Raw genomic sequence first — 19,839 nt, 5'->3', positions numbered from 1 at the left:
GCTTCTTTAGATCTGCGTAGCTGACAGACTCTACTGGAACAGGTGCTGCAAGGTTTTCTGCGATTTCGAAGGCATCTTGACCGCAAACACAAAGCAGGGTGGCAGCCTTCAAGCTCTCTTCCCTCACTTGGTTTGCCTTGAAGTAGTTCTCCACCCTGGCTACGTAGGACTCCCACCGCTCTGGATGTGAGACGTCGAACTCCGAAAGCCTTCCAACCTTTGCCATCTTCAGGAGACGTGTCTATCAGCCAGCCTACCCCCGAATGTGCACTGGATTGGCGAGTAGCTGCCGAGTCAACGCCGTTCCGCCGCTCAGGACTCACTTGGGTAAGCTTACACTTCTTCCTCTCCAGGTGATGTAAGGCATCCCACCTTCGTCGCCAGTGTTGAGTCCTTGGCGAAAAGCAGACACGAGAAGCAGTTGTAGTTCTCAGTTTTCTTTATTCTGTGTTCAGCTCACAAGTAGATGGCTTCAGCAGCTCCCAAAACCTCCCAGCTTCTTATATAGGCATTTCCCGGGTCAATGCGATACTTTTCCCGCGCCAGCACCCGTGCATGCGCATGGCGCTGGCGACAGCCTGTCTGGTCCCGGGCAGCTTTGCACCTGCCCGGGACCGCCTGCAAACGCCCCGAGCCGTTTGCAAGGCTTGGGACATAACACCAACCTACTCCAAGACCCTGCTTACAAACCTCTAAACACAGACCGCACCACCTACCTGGAAAAAACAACCACATCCAAAATAAAAGCCTCTCCCATCAGTGAAGAGATCCAGCAAAGAATCATACCCAGAGAGAAATCATCCAGATGCTCCAAGCTCTATGGCTTCCCCAAGATTCACAAAGAAGGAACACCACTCAGACCCATAGTCAGCTCCATAGGCTCACCTCTACAGAATCTTGCCAAATTTCTTGCCAAACAACTTCAGCCCTACACAGAATCCATCTCCTCATACGTACAAAACTCACTCTACTTCATAGAAACAATAAAGAAACAAAACCTACAACCCAGCGACCTACTCGTGAGCTTCGATGTCACATCCCTCTTCACCCAAGTGCCTATCAAAGAAGCCTTGACAGCTATCCAAAACAAATACAACCCCCCTAAGCACATCCTAGATCTGACCAACCACTGCCTAACCAACACATACTTCATCCACAATGGACAAAGATACAAACAGATAGAAGGAGCACCTATGGGATCACCCCTCTCACCCATCATTGCAAACCTATACATGGAACACTTTGAAACCAACGCCTTAGACAAATCTGAACACAAACCCAAACTCTGGCTCAGATATGTAGATGACACTTTTGTAATTTGGCCACACGGGAAAGAAAAACTGGACAACTTCCTCACACATCTAAACAGCCTACATCCCAAAATATAATTCACGATGGAAATAGAAGCTAACAACCAATTCCCCTTTCTGGTCGTCCTAATCTACAAAAAAACCAATGGCTCCCTAGGACACACCATCTACCAAAAAAACCCACACACCAACTGCTACTTAAACGCACAATCCCACCACCACCCTGCACAAATCAATTCCGTAGCCAAGACCCTCATCTCCAGAACCAAACACCTAGCCAACAAAGACCACCTGAATTGAATTACACACTCTCACAAACGTATTAATCTCCAACGGATTCCAAAGAAATACTATTACCAATCTAATCCAAAGAGAAACACCCCCCAAGGCCTGAGACATAGAACAGTACAACGACATTGCCCTCCTCCCCTACATCAAAGGCACAACAGATAAAATTAGCAAAATTCTCCACAAACACAATATCAAGATAGCCGACATCTTAAGAAACCTCAAAGACACGATCCAGCTAGAAAACCAAGGAATCTATGAAATATCACGCAAAATCTGCCCAGCTACATACATTGGACAAATTAATAGGAGAATAAATGCACGCATCACAGAACACAAGAACGTAGTCAGAAAAGAAGAAAAAACTTCCTCCCTCTTCCAGCACCTTAAAGCTACAGGACATGAAATTGATTTTGAAGGAACCAAACTAATCTCCAAACCTGAACATCACAACAAGAGAATAATTATGGAAGCCATCAAAATAGAAAAAAACCCCCACAATATGAACAACATGACGATACCTCCCACCTACCAGACATCTGGAAACTAGCCCTAATCAACAAACGAGTCCTAGCCACGAAAACCGACACTGGACCCAGAACAACACAGTATGCCACCACCATTCACCCTCACCAGACCCAAACCCAAGCCCAAACCCATCCCTCAGATGAAATGCAGCCACCATCCAGAAGCCAACCCATGATGACATCACCAGTTGCTGTACCTCCCTCCGACCCCCACACAAAGCAAATGGACACACGCCATGAATACAGAGCTAGACCGCAAACTCGGAGCCAAACCAAAGCCCGGTATGTTACTTCACAGCCTTCAGCCCTGGACATCACATCACAGAACTCAGGAGGCTACAACGCCAAAGCTCAGGATGTTACAACACAGCCAACCACCCAGGATGGTGCAACACAGAACTCAGGATATCACCACACTAGATCTCAGGATGTCATCACACAACCCATTACCCAGGTCGTTACAACACAAAAGACTAATGGGCACACAGCCAGCACCTCACCTACTCAGGATGTTACGAAACAGCCAAACAATCCACAAACAATAACTCCTACACAGTTAACCAATCCACCTACAGCAACTAAGCCAGCACTCCACACACCCCCCCACCAATATATATAGAGAGACGGCAGCTCTGATCACACTTTGCTCGCACAAGCACAAAGCCGATTTGTTTTCTGAGGTTTTCGTGGGTGTTTGTATGTAGGTCTTTGGTTATTCGAGTATTCTCCCGCGTAAAATTGGAAGTATCTTGGTGACGTTTCGACAAAGTCCCATTCGCTGGAGACTACCCCCAACCCCCCAGAACTCCCAGGGGGAGGGACACTCCACACGAATATCCAGGTGGAAAGTAACCCACGGCTAAGGAACCCCCTGTCTGAGGGGTCCTGGGGGCATGCACACGCTCCGGGAGGGCAAGAGGACTGCCAGGTGATGATAGGGCAATGACCAGTGGACCGGAGATCCCTCCATGCCCCCCACAGCTGCTGAGAGGAGTCACACCTTCAAACGGGATTTCAGATTGCCCAACTGATGGCATTTGGGGCTCCACCGTGGACGATGGAGCGCAGAAACAGGAGAGGACTAAGAACGATGGGAAGGACCGACCCAGAGCGGCGACAATCCAGCAATACCCGGACAAGAGAGTAGCCACATCAGCTTGCTCCACAGTGACGGCTCACCGGCAGAAACAACGGAGCATCACTTGGAATGCTCGGGAGGATACGGAGGTTGAGAACATTAGGAACGGGGAGAAAAAGAAAATAGAGGTTGAATGGGGTGGAAGTTGTAGAAAGGATCATCAGGTTGATGGAGAGGAAGGAACGAAGGAGCTGGGTACACAACCCCAAAAAAGGAGAGTGGACAGGGGGCTTAGTGAAGAGGAAGGAGGTGTTCGAGGTGCCCGTTTTGGTGCAGAGATCGAGAACACCAGAAACGGGGGGAGGGAGGAGGCAGATGCCAGGTGATGTAACAACTACAGGAATGGGGACTACACAGACAAAGGGGGGGAGTGGGAAGTACGGGACGAAGAGAAAGGCTGAGGATGCAGCTCCACAAGATAAGGAATGACAACCGGAAAGTGAGTAAGGAGCAAGGGAAGGAGGAAGGGGGGGAGGAGTGAGTGTGAGAGGAGGGAACAGCTCAGAGATATGGATGACTTGGCCAGCCAAAAAAAGGGGGGAGAGAACTTCCCCAACCCAGGACCGTATGAGGTGGAAGTGAGCAGTGGCATACATACAGGCAGGGGAGGCAAGAAAAGAGGAGTCACTGATGCGGAAGCCATAATTAGAACGCAGTCAAACCAATTAGGACCTGTGACGAGGTCCAGGAGCCGTGTGCAAACAGCGGCTTGCCTATAAAGGAACTCTCCCATAGACCAGCATTAACCCTGACGATGTCAGAAGTCTCTGACAAAAGCTTGGTGATTGGTGATGCTATTAAACTTTTTTAGTTTATTATATTCCTGGTGTTCACGTTTTTACTGGTTACTTAGAAGATGAATTTACCCAGGAATCACGCTTTTATTTTTAATGTTATTACACACACACACACACACACACACACACACACACAACAGGTTTCCAAATGGCTAAATTATATATTTTGGGGGCGTATAACTGTATAATCAATCAAACACCACGTATACATTAATTTTGTGATAGATTTCTTGTACATCTAATCTTGTTTTACTTCTTTGTATATAAAGTATTTCTTAAGAAAAAATGAACATATAATAATCCTTCAGATTTGATGAAAATCTTTGTTCAGCTGGTCTGTACTAGCGGAAGTTAGGTTACAATAGAGAGAGCCTCCTTAAAAAAACTGAGATAGGGAGCATTTAAGTTTTTTTTTTCTTGAGAACTATGAAATGCATTGTGTACTTTTAAATTGTTAGTAATGTTAAATAATATCTCTTGATTTGATTTAATTATGAGTCATATAGCCATTTTTGACTCTCAGCAATCACACAGATTTTCTCCATGACATTCTATTGCTAATCTAATCTTTCAAGGCCTCCAATGGTGCACTCATTGCCACATGTTTCTGGCTGTCTTATTTTATTTCCTTCTACTTTCCCCAGCATTAGAGCCTTTTCCAGAGCAATAGGTCTTCACATAATATGTTTGAAGTAGGGTAATATGAGCCTGGTCATTTGTCCCTTTAGTATCTTCATTACCAGTGTTAAGGGTTATTGTTTTACCTGTTGGCATTAATTTGGTCTTCCTTATATTTAATTTTAGTCCTATTTTTTTCACTTTGCTCCTTAACTTTTATTACTAGAATTTGCAGATACTTTGCATTTTAAGCTACCAGAGTAGTGTAATCAGCATAGGACAGATTATTAGTTTCTTCTCAGATTATAAAACCATGTCTATCTTCTTCCAGTCCAGGTTTCCTTAATATATATTCAGCATGTAGGTTGAATAAATAAGGGGAGAGTATGCCACCTCATCTCCTTTGCCAACCTGGAGTCAGTCTGTTTCACCATGTTCTATCTGTCCTGACCTGTATATAACTTTTTCATGAGGACAATATATTAACAGCAGAAACCAACATTAATATAACAAGCCTAAAATATTTAGAAGACATACATTACCCTGAAACACAATGTATTCTGTGGGAGTTTTATAAAAATTAGCAGAAGAACTGGTTAGAAAAGTTTTTTTACTTTGAAAGAGGAAATTTATTTTGAAAAAGGAGATTATATATTTTTGATTTGTTGTGCTATTCCCTTTTTGAGTGGTGAATTTTTATTTTATCTATGCTTGACATAAGGTGTAATTTATTAAATAAAATTTAATAAAAAAAATGAAAGCTTTCTTACTACTTCTCTTTCCAGCATAGTTCTAAAATATTTCATGCCAAATTCTATTGATTTCAGTTTTCATAAGCAAGATTGCATAAATAATTACTAAAAAAAATGCTGCAGACAAGGTTAAAATACAAGAAACTCATATGTACATGGATCCAATTCAGTCTATTTATTAAAACACAAATACCCTAACCTTGTCTACTTAAGGAGGAAGCATTGGTATTTCTTTAAGATATATTGATTTTTTTTCAGGTGGCAATTCTACAAGGTCACTGGAAGAGGGTTTGAAAAGCTCTCAGTATACAAATAATACTCTATTAAATGCATGGTAGGCTGCAATCATTATGACATATTATAATGTTACGCTAGAGTCTCATTAAATTCTGGTGGTCTATAGTAGATCAGATCTGGATTACATGAGAGTAGTCTGAGTATTTGAGGCTACAGAGACTGGCTATCTTTAGTTTCAGCTCATAGGAATGAAACTAGTCTGATCTAATTCTAATCAACTTTTGCTTCAACTACTTACAATTGCTTCAGGAAACTAATATAAGATTTATTCTGTCAACTTTATTCTTGAGAGAAGGAGCAGCAAGGACATAAAAATCAAACTTTATACAGATGATAAAATGATTACTTGTCAACAGTCTATGAAATGATTCGGGAAACTGAGATGATCTAGCAACTTGCTATGATATCTAGATATGAAATAATTAGAAATATTTTTCTCTATAGTTCAGTGCTGTATTTAAATAGGAATTTTAAAATGAAGTTAAGGTAAAAATAGTCTAAAAACATTTTAAATATACACTTATCAATGGATAAGAAACTAGGATTTGTAAATAGCCAATGCTTAATTTTTTAAATTAAATCAGAGTTTGGTAAAATTAAACATTTTATTTAGAAGCATTCTCAAGCAGGAAATTTGTAGTTTAGTTACTCTAAAATATATTTCTGTAGAAAATGTATATGGCCATTCAATTTAAGTGAATAGTTATCGGTTCCCACAGGGTCAGGGCATCCAAATTACAAAGAAGAGGCTGTTGCATTTCTGAAATAACCAAATAATGTTGGAAACTTATTTGCTTCAAATTATTTTTCATTTGGAAGTCACTTTTTGCCTGAAGGTTTAGGGCTAGAATTAGGATTAGGTTGCCTGAACGGTATTTATCAATAAATAAAATGTGTTCCAAACCTATATTTCACATCTGTGGACCTATTTTTCCAATAAACTGAAGGGTTTTGGAACAAAGGGAAATTGTTTAGTCTAACTGTTGCTTTCTTGCTTTTTATAATCAGTTTTTGCACTAGAGAAATTTCATGCAAGCTTGGGAAACATGTACATGAATGGGATATATTGAAGGAGGGAATAAGGGAGTGATGTAATGGCTCTGTTGTCTGATTTTCATTGGCTAACAAAGTTTATAAAGCAATGCTACCAATTTTCTAATGCGTGGCACTTCTGGATGTAACTCTACCAGTGTTCCAGATTGTTGGCCACCCAGCTACTTAATTTGATCAAATAAAGTGCTGCTTGATCAGGAAGTATCTGCTTGGGTTATCTGATTAGATTGATCTGGTATCAAGTAAGGGACTGAGACCTTACACTTCTGGCGAACTGAACAGGGACTTGAAGGTTTTTTCTTTTCAAGGTTGCTTTTTTTTCATTAAAACTCCTTGTGAATTAGTTCTGTTGTAACTCACAATCTTCAGGCATGACATCCAGGAAAACTGGTGTGGCCAAAAAATAAAGTCAAGAGCGCCCCCCCCCCCAGACCCTTTGTGTCTGGTGACTTTTAAATTGGCCAGCCCAGCAGACCTGAGTTTGTCTGAACCCTGAATGTTTAAGGAGATTTCCATCTCATCACAGTGAAGGTAGGAGGAGACGAAAACACAGGAGAAACTTGGTAAGTATAAACAAACATTCTGGAATTAGGGGGAGATGGGGAGTGCTGTTTGCATGAATGAAAAAATGAGATGGAGAAATTCCTGTTAAGGTCTGCTCCAGAGCGACAGGGATAGTGCTTATTGAGTTTCAGGCTATTATTAGGCAGGGTCTGTCTGAGAAAAAGGGGGGCCTAGCTAGCCTCAATGTTGATAAAAAGACCGAGAAACCCTTTAAGGACAAGACAGAGAAAACAGGTTAAACAATGGGGAAACAGGCAAGGCAAAGGAAGAAGAGAAGCTGTGCTTCTAGTAGGCTGTGTGCTAGCCCATTGGAAAGCACTGAAATTGTGGCAATAAAAATAATCTTCAAGAAAGCAACGTTGCAAAATTTTTGGCTAGCTTATCTTTTAAACAAATATATCCACAGAAGAAAAGAAGGAAAAGAAAAATTCAAAGAAGAATAAGTCCCCCCCCCAATCTGACTCTTTGAACGTACTTTTTTTTTTCTGTTAGATAATGGCGCCATCTACTTTCCTTGGATGTGAAGAGAGAAGGCTGCTCTCTGTAATTTTCCCTTTGAATTTGCTGGGCAAAAATGGAAACAACCATAAATGTTCCCCTCCCTTTTTGGAGAAAGATTAAAAGGGAGGCTGCTTTGGCCTCAAAATTCAAATTGATGAGTTTTAAATATTTGGCCATCCAGAAAATTAAGTTTGGGCTTGGAATGGTGAGAAAAATAAGAGATGGTTCAGGCTCCAACGTCACATTTTGACTGGAATCACATCTTGATTTTTCTCACTTCTTGAAGGACAAGCAACAGGCCTGGAAATGTTGTCTTAATGGTATCTGTGTATATATGTGTGTCTGTGTTGTTTTGTGTTATTTCTAAGACTTGGAAAAAAGGTCAAAAATAAATGATTTGCCTGGAAAAAGCATGAAAATGAAATATCTGTATGTGAAACTGTGTATGCAAGCAGTTTGAATGGAAATGAATGTGTGAATATGCTGATGTATGTGTATGTGTGTGTGAAAGGCAGAAATTTAGTTGCCTGCAATGTGAGATTGCTTGAAGAAACTGGGAATCATGAAAACTGTGTGACTGTTAAGGAACACACACACACCCCCGGAGGTTGGGGAGAGAGGGAGTGCGTGAGTTCCCCACCCCACCCCAAGCTGTGGAAGAAACAGTAAATTGCAGATTTTGTTGTTGTTGTTGTTGTGGACTAAGTAAAAGGTGTTTGCATGAGAATCTGAAGAGAGAGGTTTGGGTTGATCATTTTAAAACTTTTTTTTCTCTCTGCTTAACTCTGGCCTGGAAGGCAGAGGGAAAGAGGAAGGGGGGGTGAAGTCTGAGATTGTAGTTTTTTGGCTTCTATTCTAACTTTGCCCAGGGATAAAGAACAAAGCTAACTTGTTTAGCAGGGTTTCTCCTTGTTGCAAATGTATTATTTGGTTTGCCTGATGCAGTTTGTGTTCAAAAGCTTAGAAATGCAGAATCTGTAACATCCCATTCCCCCACCTCCCTTTTCTCTGCTGAAGCTTTAGTTCTGTTCAAAGTTTTTGGGCTGGTTGCCAACAATATCATTGATAGGAATATTTATATCTGAAAGAAGGCATCATATAGGAAAGCCAAAACAGATCTCTGTATGAAACCTTAATATTGATTAATATATATAGTAATACAGTTTTTAATTTCCTGTCCATTGGTTAAATGCCACAAAATATTTTCTCCCTTGAACATTCTTCCAAACTGCTTTCTAGCTTTCCTTGACTAATTATCAGTTTTCTTTTTTATAAGGACTTGATTACCTTTAGTGAGGATGAATCCTGTCCTGTGGCTGTGGAATCAACATTTCCAGCTACTGTCTGTAAAGAGGAATTGGCAAAAGGTACAAAGGCACCTGCTAATAACTCCTGGAATACAGGTATGTAGAAAATAAACTGAGTTTGTACTAAATCACATATTCAGTGGTAAGCAATTGGGAGTAAATGATTTATTATTGCATTACATGTATCTCCCATTTTTTTCCCTGAGAAGCTTTCATGAAATCACTCCTCAGTTTATTCTCTCAGCTGCAACTGAGTGAGATAGGTTTTGTTGAGAGAACTAGCAAGTGAATTCCATGGCTGCATCTTGCATTTGTTTTTCCCTGATCCCAGCTTCACACATAACTACACAGAAAGATATGGTAGATTAAAACTATGTTAGATATGCTTTTAATATTATATATTTGGCTTTGAGGCTCTACAGTCACTCAGGATTCTTGTTGTACTCGTCTGAAGGCTAGCAGTAGACTGTTTATTTACAGCATACACAAATGACTAATGGAATTTAATGCATGAAAATGTTCTGATGAACATTAGCTTTGCTTGGCACATTCTGTGCTTTCAGAAATGGTTGCCATAGAAACAACAACAAAAACCAGCTGTGTGACGTTATTAATAGGGAAATAAACTGTTGAGAGGGTGAATTCAAAAGAGATAATTTTATTTTCATATCAGATCTTATGTCCTAGGAGATAAAGAAGACTTGACCATAGATCTGAACTGCCCATAAAAATATGTACGTGATGGAAATAGGTATACAGAAATTAATGTGAAATAGAACATAAATTCATCATTCTGAACATGAACTAGGAACCAAATGTTCATCTCTTCACTGCTGTGAATACAATAGCAAACATTCAACCAACATACAGTTGAAAAGTAATGGGCTTTATGGCATATTTTTCAGTAGCTATCTTGTCAAAATGATAATCACATACAAATTTGTAGTCTAAATTAATATTGAGTTATTTCAGGACCAGATCTACTCAAAATTAAGTCAATTTATATTGAAAATTGAATTTTCAGTTGGGCTTTGCCTAGTCCCACATTTGCAAATGTGCCTTTGCTCGTTTTGCCTAATGCAAGAGTTTCTAATAGTTTATCTCTGAACAGAATTTATTACACATCTTAGAGAGAAACTATGTAATACCAGTATAGTTCTTTTCTAGAAAGAGACAGTATTATGCAGCATAAGGAAAATCTTAAAATAAATTAGAAAAGTAATGATAAAAAATTGTAAACTTATGAAGTTTTCTACCTTTGAGATCCAGCCTCTCTAATGAGGACTAGAAAATATTGAGGCTGCTATATTCATTTCCATGTACAAAGCTATTTCTGAATGTAAACCTGCATCTAACAGTAGTACCTATATACTAAATTTACATGGTGTCTTTTCAGCCTGGGAAAACACTCACTTAAAACCACAGAATCGTTTAAAAAAGCATACCAATACACATTACAGGCCAAATTCTTCAATAACAAAACTTAATAAGAACAACACACTGTTACCTCATTAGACTCTTCAATGTTAGTGAGGTTTTATGTCTCAAAAGAAAGTTACGCTAGCCATTTTTATTGGGGAGGTATTTTATATTACTTATGCTTTTGTATAAAGATCCATGTAGCATTTTGCAGGGAACAATATTACTATGACAAAGAAATTTCTCTACATGCTTTTAGGGAAAAACAGCTTCTGCACTAAAAACTATGGTATTATTAGGATGTTCTGAGTACAATTACTGTGAGAAATAGTAATTGCATGTTCAGTTGAAAAATAATTCTGAGTGGTGGGATACATTTATTTCTCTTCTTCTCTGAGAAGTTGACAAATATAGGCCAGAACTATCTCACTGAATAACTGTGTTTCTTTTTACAAGAATAGTAAAAAATTTCATACTAAGTTATCTTTTTGCTCTCTTTCTAAAAAAAAAATATGTTTGTGGAGAACCAATCAAGCCATGACCTATCTTTTTTTATGTGATTTCTTGTTCCAACAAAACATGTCAACTAATATTCATTTATTTAAAGAGAGTCACTGGTTTGCTCTGTACAAACTTTCCAAACTTTGTTTCAAATTGTGAAAACTTTTATCTGTAGGCCAGGAATATCTTAGTTGAAAGAAGGTGCTACTCAGAGTCAGGTTCAATTGGAGCAGCTTATACGATTGCAGATAAATAAATCAATGATGAACCAGGTCTAATCTAAGCTGGCTTTTTTGAGATTGGGCAGAATGAGCTAGGTATTCCCACTTGTTCTGGAGAAAGACCTGAGGTGGAATGTGCATCTGGAGAATGCAGTTCTGAGCTGGAAGGGGAGGGGGAGGCAGGAAGACATTCAGCATAGCTACACTCTAGAATCTGTCAAGACGTAATTAGAAGGTTATAACTTTAATTTTGCAAGATTCTGTCCATTAGGTGTAAGCAAATAAAGGAATTAGAGATTGCAAGAAGCAGTAAGCACACATCATAAGTGACTTGCTGTTTGTTAAAAAAAGATTACAAAAGTTGATGGAATTAGCAGAGATGGCCAAATTGACCGCTGATAAAAGAAAATAACATAATTACTTTTGTTTCTACTTGGAAACCGCTTCTGGTTTATGCTTGACGTGGAAAAAAATGATATCATGATTTTGGGTTTTACTGATTAGACTGATTTTCCAATACAGAAATGGCTAGTACATACTACTATAAAAATGTAAAAAGTTGAGGTTTGATTTTAATGTCTGATTTTACTGCAACAAGAAAGAGATGGAAGTCAACTTCCGGTTTTGGTTCGCGGTGACTCTGGTCATGTAAAGAGACTCGTCTCTCCACCAGCTGTGTTTTCGTTGCCGGTAGACCCCCTAGTGGGTCAAAAGTCGCCCTGGAGGGGCGCCCATTGAGGAGGAAGCTTGCTGGTGACTGCGGGAGGACAGCAGCTTCTTCCGCGGCTCCAGCTAACTCCTTAGGGTCAACGGAGCAAAGTTCGTCCCGCAAGACGGCCGATTCCTTAGCTGCACTGGCCGAAAGTCACAGATACATCTAAGCATGAAAGATCCACCGCGGATGATCTGGTGAGACCTCTCCTTCTCCTCTCTGCACCCTATTTTACTTTTTGCTGGTAAAAGCTCTGTTGGAATTAATTTCCTGTCTTGAAAGAGCGGCATTTGTATGTGTGGGAAGAAAGGCGCCTGAATAAAAAGACAGAACAAGTAATTTCAATGACTATATTTTATTTCCATTTACTTTGGGGTACAGAATTTTTTTTTAGAGCTTTATTATCACTTTATACTGGAAGAATATTTCTTTTTCCACCTTTTCCTTTAAAAGAGAGAGAAAAGAAAAAATGGTGTCTGGGAAAGATTTTGTAACCTACTGAGGACATTTTGTGGCAAAAAGTTAATATTGCAATTATCTGTTTTTCCTTGGAGATGAGGTGTGCTTGACCTTCAAACTATTCTTGAGGAGAAAAGATAAGCTGATCCAGCTGTGGGAAATTGTGGGGGTGGATATTGTTTATATATAGCCCCCACTAAATGATAAAAGGGATTCTCTTCAATTACTATTAAAATGGAGAAGCCTTATTTACAATTATACTGTAAACTCATAGTGGAAAAAAATCTATGAAGCTACTGAAGAAATATGCACTAAAATGAAAGAGATTATTATAGAAATATGAACCAGAAGCCTTACTCTAAATTCTCCAAACTTTTCAACTGATCTCCAGACCTCATCTGACTATGCTATAAATCAAAATATACTAGAAGAAGAACTAATTGAGATTAAAGAGGAATCTATTTCATCTTACAAGCATTCCATCTATATTCTCGAGGATCAGAAGAACCAAAGTTGAGATTGGAACTTTTGAAGCAATGAGGGTTTAATGACAAAAGAGCCACATGCCCATTACAGAGGACAGGGTGTTTTCTATTAACTCAAATGACATTACAAGTGACAAAGGGAGATCTACTTGGTGAGATAGAAGCTTTGTTATGGAAACCGGCCTGGCACAAAAAGAAAGCCAGAATAAGACTGAAAAGAGAAATTTAAAACTATATGTAATGGATTAAAAGGCACTGTAGAAATATGGATTGATTTAAGATTTAGAGTTAGAAGCGAGAGAAAAATTTGTGATTACTAGAATATATATGTTGAATAGATTAAGAATGTAATTTTTGGAATAATAGGTTTATTTGTATAAAAACTACTTTGTAATGGAATGAATGAAAATGGAAGAGATTTTATAGCAATTTGGATTGATTTAATAATTAACTGAGTATGTTAAATTAATGATGATGCTTTGTGTAATAATATGGGTGTTTCTAGACATGATAACTATTTGGACTGAAATGATTTAAGGTTAGGTATTGTTTTGTTATAGAGATAGACTGATTGATGGATTGTATGTGTGTAGGGAGAGTTATATTTTATTTTAATTAGGATAAATATTGAGTAGTGGAAGAAGAAATAAGAGATTCGTGATAAAATTAAGGATTTAGGAGATTAAGAACTAGAATACATCTGGAAGGGATACCCGAAGTGATAATATGTTTATTTAAGGTTAAAGTGGATTATAGTAATTGTAAATTAATAAAGTTTAAAAACAGGATTAGGATTTATAGAAATTTAATGTAGAAATGGATTATTCTAAATATATTATATTATTTGAGGTAAATAGAGAGGGAATATTCAATGTATTGTTGAATATTTGACTACCCCAGCACCACGGTGTGTCTCAAGCATTTTGTTGCAAGAGTCAAAACTAATAAAAATTGTTGTAAAAAAAAGAGAGAATCGGAAGTCAATGCCTTTTGTTTCCCCCCCTTCTTCACACCTTTTTTGTTTTCCCTTTTTCTACTGTTGTCCCCTACTATTTGCTTTTGTATTTTCACATTTTAGGTTATAAATGAATAAAACTAAATAAAATAGAAAAAAGGCGATATGTTCAAGACAAATTGAATAATATCAATGAATTTGAATTTGTATCTTCCTTGAAAATGTATACTTAAATGATAGTAAACATTTAAAGCATACAAGAAAAAAAAATTAGTCCAGGAATATTCATCTTAGCTATTTTAAAGTTAACTATCCTTGGAAAGAATTGCATAAGGGAAACAGTTAAAAGACTGGAAATGCATCAGACTACTTTGAGATCATTTGCCATTTAACAGAATAACAGAATAAAAAGAGTTGGAAGGGACATTGGATGTTTTCTAGTCCAACCCCCTGCTCATGCAGGAGACCCAATACCATTTTTTACAAATGATTGTCCAGTCCCTTCTTAAAAGCCTCTAGTGTTGGAGCACCCACAATTTCTGAAGGCAAGTTATTCCATTGGTTGATTGTTCTAACTGTCAGGAAGTTTCTCCTTAATTCTAAGTTGCTTCCCTCTTTGTTCAGTTTCCATCCATTGTTTCTTGTCTTGCCTTCAAGTGTTTTGGAAACTACTCCCTCTTCTTTCTGGCAACCCCTCAAAGATATGAACACTGCTATCATGCCACCCCTAGTCCTTCTTTTCACTAGACTAAACATACCCAATTCCTGCAAATGTTCTTCATAAGTTTTAGCCTTCAGCCCCCCAATCATCTTTGTCATTCTTTTCTGCACTCTTTCCAGAATCTGAGCATCTTTTTTATATTGTGGTGACCAAAATTGGATGCAGTATTCCAACTCTGGTATTACCAAGGCATTATAAAGCAGTAGTATCACTTTGTGATCTTGATTTTGTCCCTCTGTTAATACAGCCTAGGATTGTGTTGGCTTTTTTGACAGCTGCAGCACATTGTAGGCTCATATTTAAGTGATTGTCCACTAGGACTCCAAGATCACTCTTGCATTACTGCTGTTGAGCCATGTTTCACCTAATCTGTACCTATACATTTGGTTTTTCTTGCCTAAATGTAAAACCTTGCTTTTCTCTACACTGAATTTCATTTTGTTAGATAGGGCCCAGTGTTCAAGCCTATTGAGATCCATCTGGATTTTGAGCCTATCTTCTGGGGTATTGGCTATTCCTTTTAGTTTGGGGTCATCTGCAAATATGATGAGTTTTCCTTCTATTTCCTTATCTATATCATTTATGAAGATATTAAAATGAACCTTATGGCATCCTACTACTTTCCTCCTTCCATGTAGATGCTGTTTCATTAAGGACTACAAGTTGAGTGTGATTTGTCAACCAGTTATGAATCTGTCTGGTGGTGATGCTGTCTATATTTCATTTTTCTATTGGTTTGTTTTTGTTTAAATCAAGTACAGTTTAAGCCAGAAATAGAGTGTGAATTCCATACAGAGAAAGGTTAATGATATACAGATGTTTTAATAAAATTGTGTCACAATTGTTTTCTGAAAAAAGAAAGGAGCCCACAAATACATGCAGCCCTGCTGTGAGGATTATTCTAGATATTTATTGGATTATCTGTGAAATAATTTCACTTGTAAAGCAAGATTCCAACTTAAGTGAATCTGAACAACTTTATAAAGTACTATATGCCATAGGAAGCCATCTTTCTCTAACTGTTTCAGCTCATCCCACATATCTAGTAGAAGAGGCATGCTTTAGATCAGACATGTCAAACTCTCAACGTCACGTGACGTCGCACAACGTATTGGGAGCATTTTGCCATGCCGGCAATGGGGTGGGCGCAGCTTCTGAATAACGCATCCAGCTCGTGGGCCAGCAGTTTGACACCCCTGCTTTAGATCCCTTCTATTAAACAATTAAATTGAATACTTTATTTGGCTAAATGTAATTGGACACACAAGGAATTTGTCTCTGGTTCAAAAAGCAGTAACCAACTCCCCTACTGCCTCCAGAAGCAGTAAATGCTCCAACACTGGAAGTTTTTAAGAAGAGACTGGACAGCCATTTGTCCGAAATGGTGTAGGGTTTCCTGCCCGAGCAGGGGGTTGGACTAGATGACCTCCAAGGTCCCTTCCTACTTTACTATTATTATTATTATTATTACATGCAAAACAACACAATAATCATAATAATGTCACCTTGGTGGACCTAGGAATTATGTCTTCTCAGTGGCAGCACCTGCCTTGTGGAACAGCATCACCCTGGATATCCAAACTCTTAATCCTGTTTTCCAAGGCTGGACCAAGAAGTTACGTAAACTCTGTTCTTGATGTGATTTTTTTGATTGGTATGTATTATTCTTCTTGGGCTTGCAGCTCTTGAGTTTTTAATTTTTCTACATCATAGATTCACTCCAGCTGGATGGGAGGCCATATAAATTATTCAAATAAATAAATAAATAAACAATCAAATAAATAAATACATTTAAGTCTATAACCTTACTTCATGAAGAAGTTGTATATGGAAGATTTTTCAATTGACTTGACAATGCTTTATCCCATCCCTCACAATCCATTGGAAAATGCACATAATAACTGAACAAAAGTGTATGCTTCATTTTATTTATTTAAAATATTTATATAGCTACCCATATTATATCAAACTCTGGATGGAACCCAATCAATATGAAAAGGGCATAATGAACTCTCATCCATGAGATTGTGGTGGTTGTGAGCATCTGTTCACTTATGAATATTGTACTCAGAAAAGTCAGATGATACCAAGGAGGCATTTTTACATATTCTTCTGTGTCACGGTTCTGAAAGAAGCAGCTCTTCAAAGAGCTTGAGACTGTTCTTGCTTGACACTATGTCTGTAATGTAACTAAATCATACATTATTTACAAAGTAAAATTAAACTTAAAATAAGTATTCCCAACTCAGCGAGCCAATTTTCTCTACTCGCTAAGATGTTGGACTGGGACTATGGAAACTTTCCTTTAGTTCTGTTTTAGGCACCTTGTCAGTTGTTTGACTATGGGGCAGCTACTCTGTATCAGCACAAAGGAGAAGGCAACAGAAACCACCTCTGGAAATGCTTCTAGAAAATTCTAGATACTTGTCTATGTAGTTGGCAAGAGTTAAGTCTAACTAAAAGGTGCAGAAGAAAAAATCTGATTCAATATTATTTATATGTTGAATGTTGGTTAAAAACTTCCAAACAAGAAAGAAACTTTTGTTTTGGCAATGACCAGCATACAGTAAGATAAACTATGGTAAAAATAACCAAATGCACAATAAAGATAAATATCTGTATAAATATGAATAAAGTGAATAAAATATAACTTTCTAACAATGAACAGTTTCATAATATTGTAGAGTCAATTAGTTAGAGAGGTAACAGATTTTTTTAAAAATTGATTCAGTTGAAGATAGGCTGCCATTTTTGACAGTAATTCTAGTGTTGAGCAGGGAGTTGGACATGATGCCCTAACTTACCCCTTATAACTCCATGATTCTATTATTTTTCTATTAACATATTCCCAGTAGATATTTTGAGGTATTATTTATTGAGGAGACGTCAGGTTTTGCTCATGGTTCTCTTGGTAAATACCAGAGGAAGGATCAGGGGCATGCACACTGTGGTCAAAAAAGTAAAGATGATGGACACAATCAGATAGTCATAATGCATATAAAACATGTAAAGCTCTAATCACATGGTTGTGGCCTTGATATTGGCTACTGACTCCCACCCTACAAAAACACCTGGGAAGGATCCTGGTGTCTTCAGTGAAGGGTAGATCACATACTAGTCATTGTTATTGTTTCAATGTGCAGAGGTAGGCAATTAATAAAGGAGAAGATATATTGGCTAAGGTATAAAAAGGGTTGAGGAGATATGGACAAATTGAACCATAGCATCCAACACACAGTTATTAATCTGTGTTGGCATTTCTTCATGCTTGTACATGTTGCTGAAAGCAATCTCGTATCCTAATCCAGCGGTGTCAAACTCGCAACCTCACATGACGTGTCACGACGTATTGTGACTTTTTTGCCATTGCCAGCAATGGGGTGGACACAGTTTTGCTATGATGCATTCGGCCCGCGGGCTGGCGGTTTGATACCTCTGGCCTAATCTATCCCACTTCCCTACATAGGTAAAGCTTTTACCTGAATGTTAGTAGCTTATAGAAAATATATCTGGGCAATTTGAGAGGTGGCATTTAGGATATTGCATCTATTTCCATGCTTTGGTCTTTCTAAGATATTGATAAAATCAATATAATTTTTCTTTGTAAAAAAATAATCAATCTATGGCAATATATAAATATTTTGAAATGTGTAACTTATAATTAACTATATTAGAATATCCCCCCATTATATATTCCTTTGTACTCTTGTTTTATTGTAGAAAAGGTTTTTCCAAACTAGCATAAAATATAACAGATTTATGTCATAAAAGTTTGATTTGTCTGAGTGAAATCCATTAGGAGCAAATATCAGATGTGTCTAATCTAATTAAAGATCCAATTGGCTATGCCAGTTATAAGCCCAATGGGAAAGATAAGAACCCACTTTAATTCCTGATTTTCAATACTCAGAGAATGAAGCTTTTATTTTGCATTACAAAATATGCAGGGAGTATTAACTTTCTTCTAGGTCTTCTAAGGGAAAACAAGGAACTGATAAAGATTTCAGTACTTCCCTCTGAGACTAGTGGGAAAGGAGAAAACTTAGAACTGCAGTTCTCTTTCTTATTTCTTTAAGCAACCTAAGGAGCCTGCTTATGCTATTTACCAGCTGAGTTCACAAACCATCCCTAATTTGAGAATTGGCTTTTCCTTTGCTTCACTGTTACCTATTGCCATTTGCAGTCTGCAGTCTGGGAGTCAGATGTCATGGTGGGGAGTCAATCTCTCAAATAAAAAAATAAAATAATAAAAAATGAAGCTTAGGAAGAGAGGTAAACATGTGCATAGACACATTTCTAACTAAAATGGTAAATTACATATTAATATTTGCTCTTTTCTGTTCTTTACATCAAAAAATCAGCAAGAAATAGGTGAGCTCCCCCCTACCAATTCAATTAGTTGAGTTTGCCTCTCAAATATAGATGTTTGAAACCTGAAGCTTAGATGGAAAATGAAGTATAATACACAGTGCTTTTTTCTAAAAAAAAAAAAAAAAAGGTGCTGGAACTCTCACACGTCATACAACCCGCCTTGCCTACCCTACAAGGTTCCATCCAAAAAAGGTGCCGGAACTCCGCTCTGGGCGTTCTATGAGAAAAAAAGCCCTGATAATACATAGTTCTTAGTATTTTTCTCTCTTCACCTCCATAAAGTCACCTCCAGGAGAGAGGGACAGCATTTAAATTGAACAAACAAGCAAATAAATACTATGGTCTCACAGTGGGCTTCAGTGTTAGCTCCTTTTTTAGTACTATAAATTTTTCTATGATAATTACTAAAAGCTTTAGAAAGGAGACAGATGAGATCCAGCCAAATACCATCCAGTTAATCTTCTCTCTGTAATTAATAAAGTTTATGCCAGATTTCTCTTCCACAAATTATAGGAGTGGATGTATTCTAAAAATATTATACTGCCAGAATGAGAGGTACTGTGGTTCAGTGGCTTAAAAATACTGGAGAAGGTTTGTGCTCCAGCTGTTTGAGTCCTAGTAGTATGCGACTGGGTGAGCTCCCTTCAGCTGCCTTGGTTTCTGCCAACCTGGCAGTTCAAAAGCAAGCTACATGCAAGTAGATAAATAGTTACCACTATTTGTGTGGGAAAAATAATGGCACTTCATATGTAGGTACAAATCCAACTGGTGCTGGACCTGCCCAAATGTGATGCCTGAATGGGGGGTGACATTAGTGGAGGGAAAACCCCCAGAATGACACCT

The 19,839-nt window shown here is 38.1% G+C and overlaps 1 protein-coding gene across 3 annotated transcripts in view; it reads left to right on the top strand.

Moving 5' to 3' along the window:
* ENTHD1 (ENTH domain containing 1) overlaps positions 1-19,839 on the top strand; it is an 83,235-nt gene that overhangs the window by 55,743 nt on the left and 7,653 nt on the right. For all 3 annotated transcript variants that reach the window (XM_039335521.1, XM_039335520.1, XM_039335519.1), the window contains exon 5: positions 9,122-9,248. In XM_039335521.1, coding sequence (XP_039191455.1) covers positions 9,122-9,248 — 127 coding nt within the window. The remainder of the gene's footprint in view (positions 1-9,121; positions 9,249-19,839) is intronic.

Source organism: Crotalus tigris, unplaced genomic scaffold (genome assembly GCF_016545835.1).
Source record: "Crotalus tigris isolate CLP2741 ecotype Arizona unplaced genomic scaffold, ASM1654583v1 scf7180000017644.4837335, whole genome shotgun sequence".
Lineage (NCBI taxonomy): Eukaryota > Metazoa > Chordata > Lepidosauria > Squamata > Viperidae > Crotalus > Crotalus tigris.
Note: the sequence above shows the minus strand (reverse complement) of the source record. Positions and strands in the feature narration are given on the sequence as shown.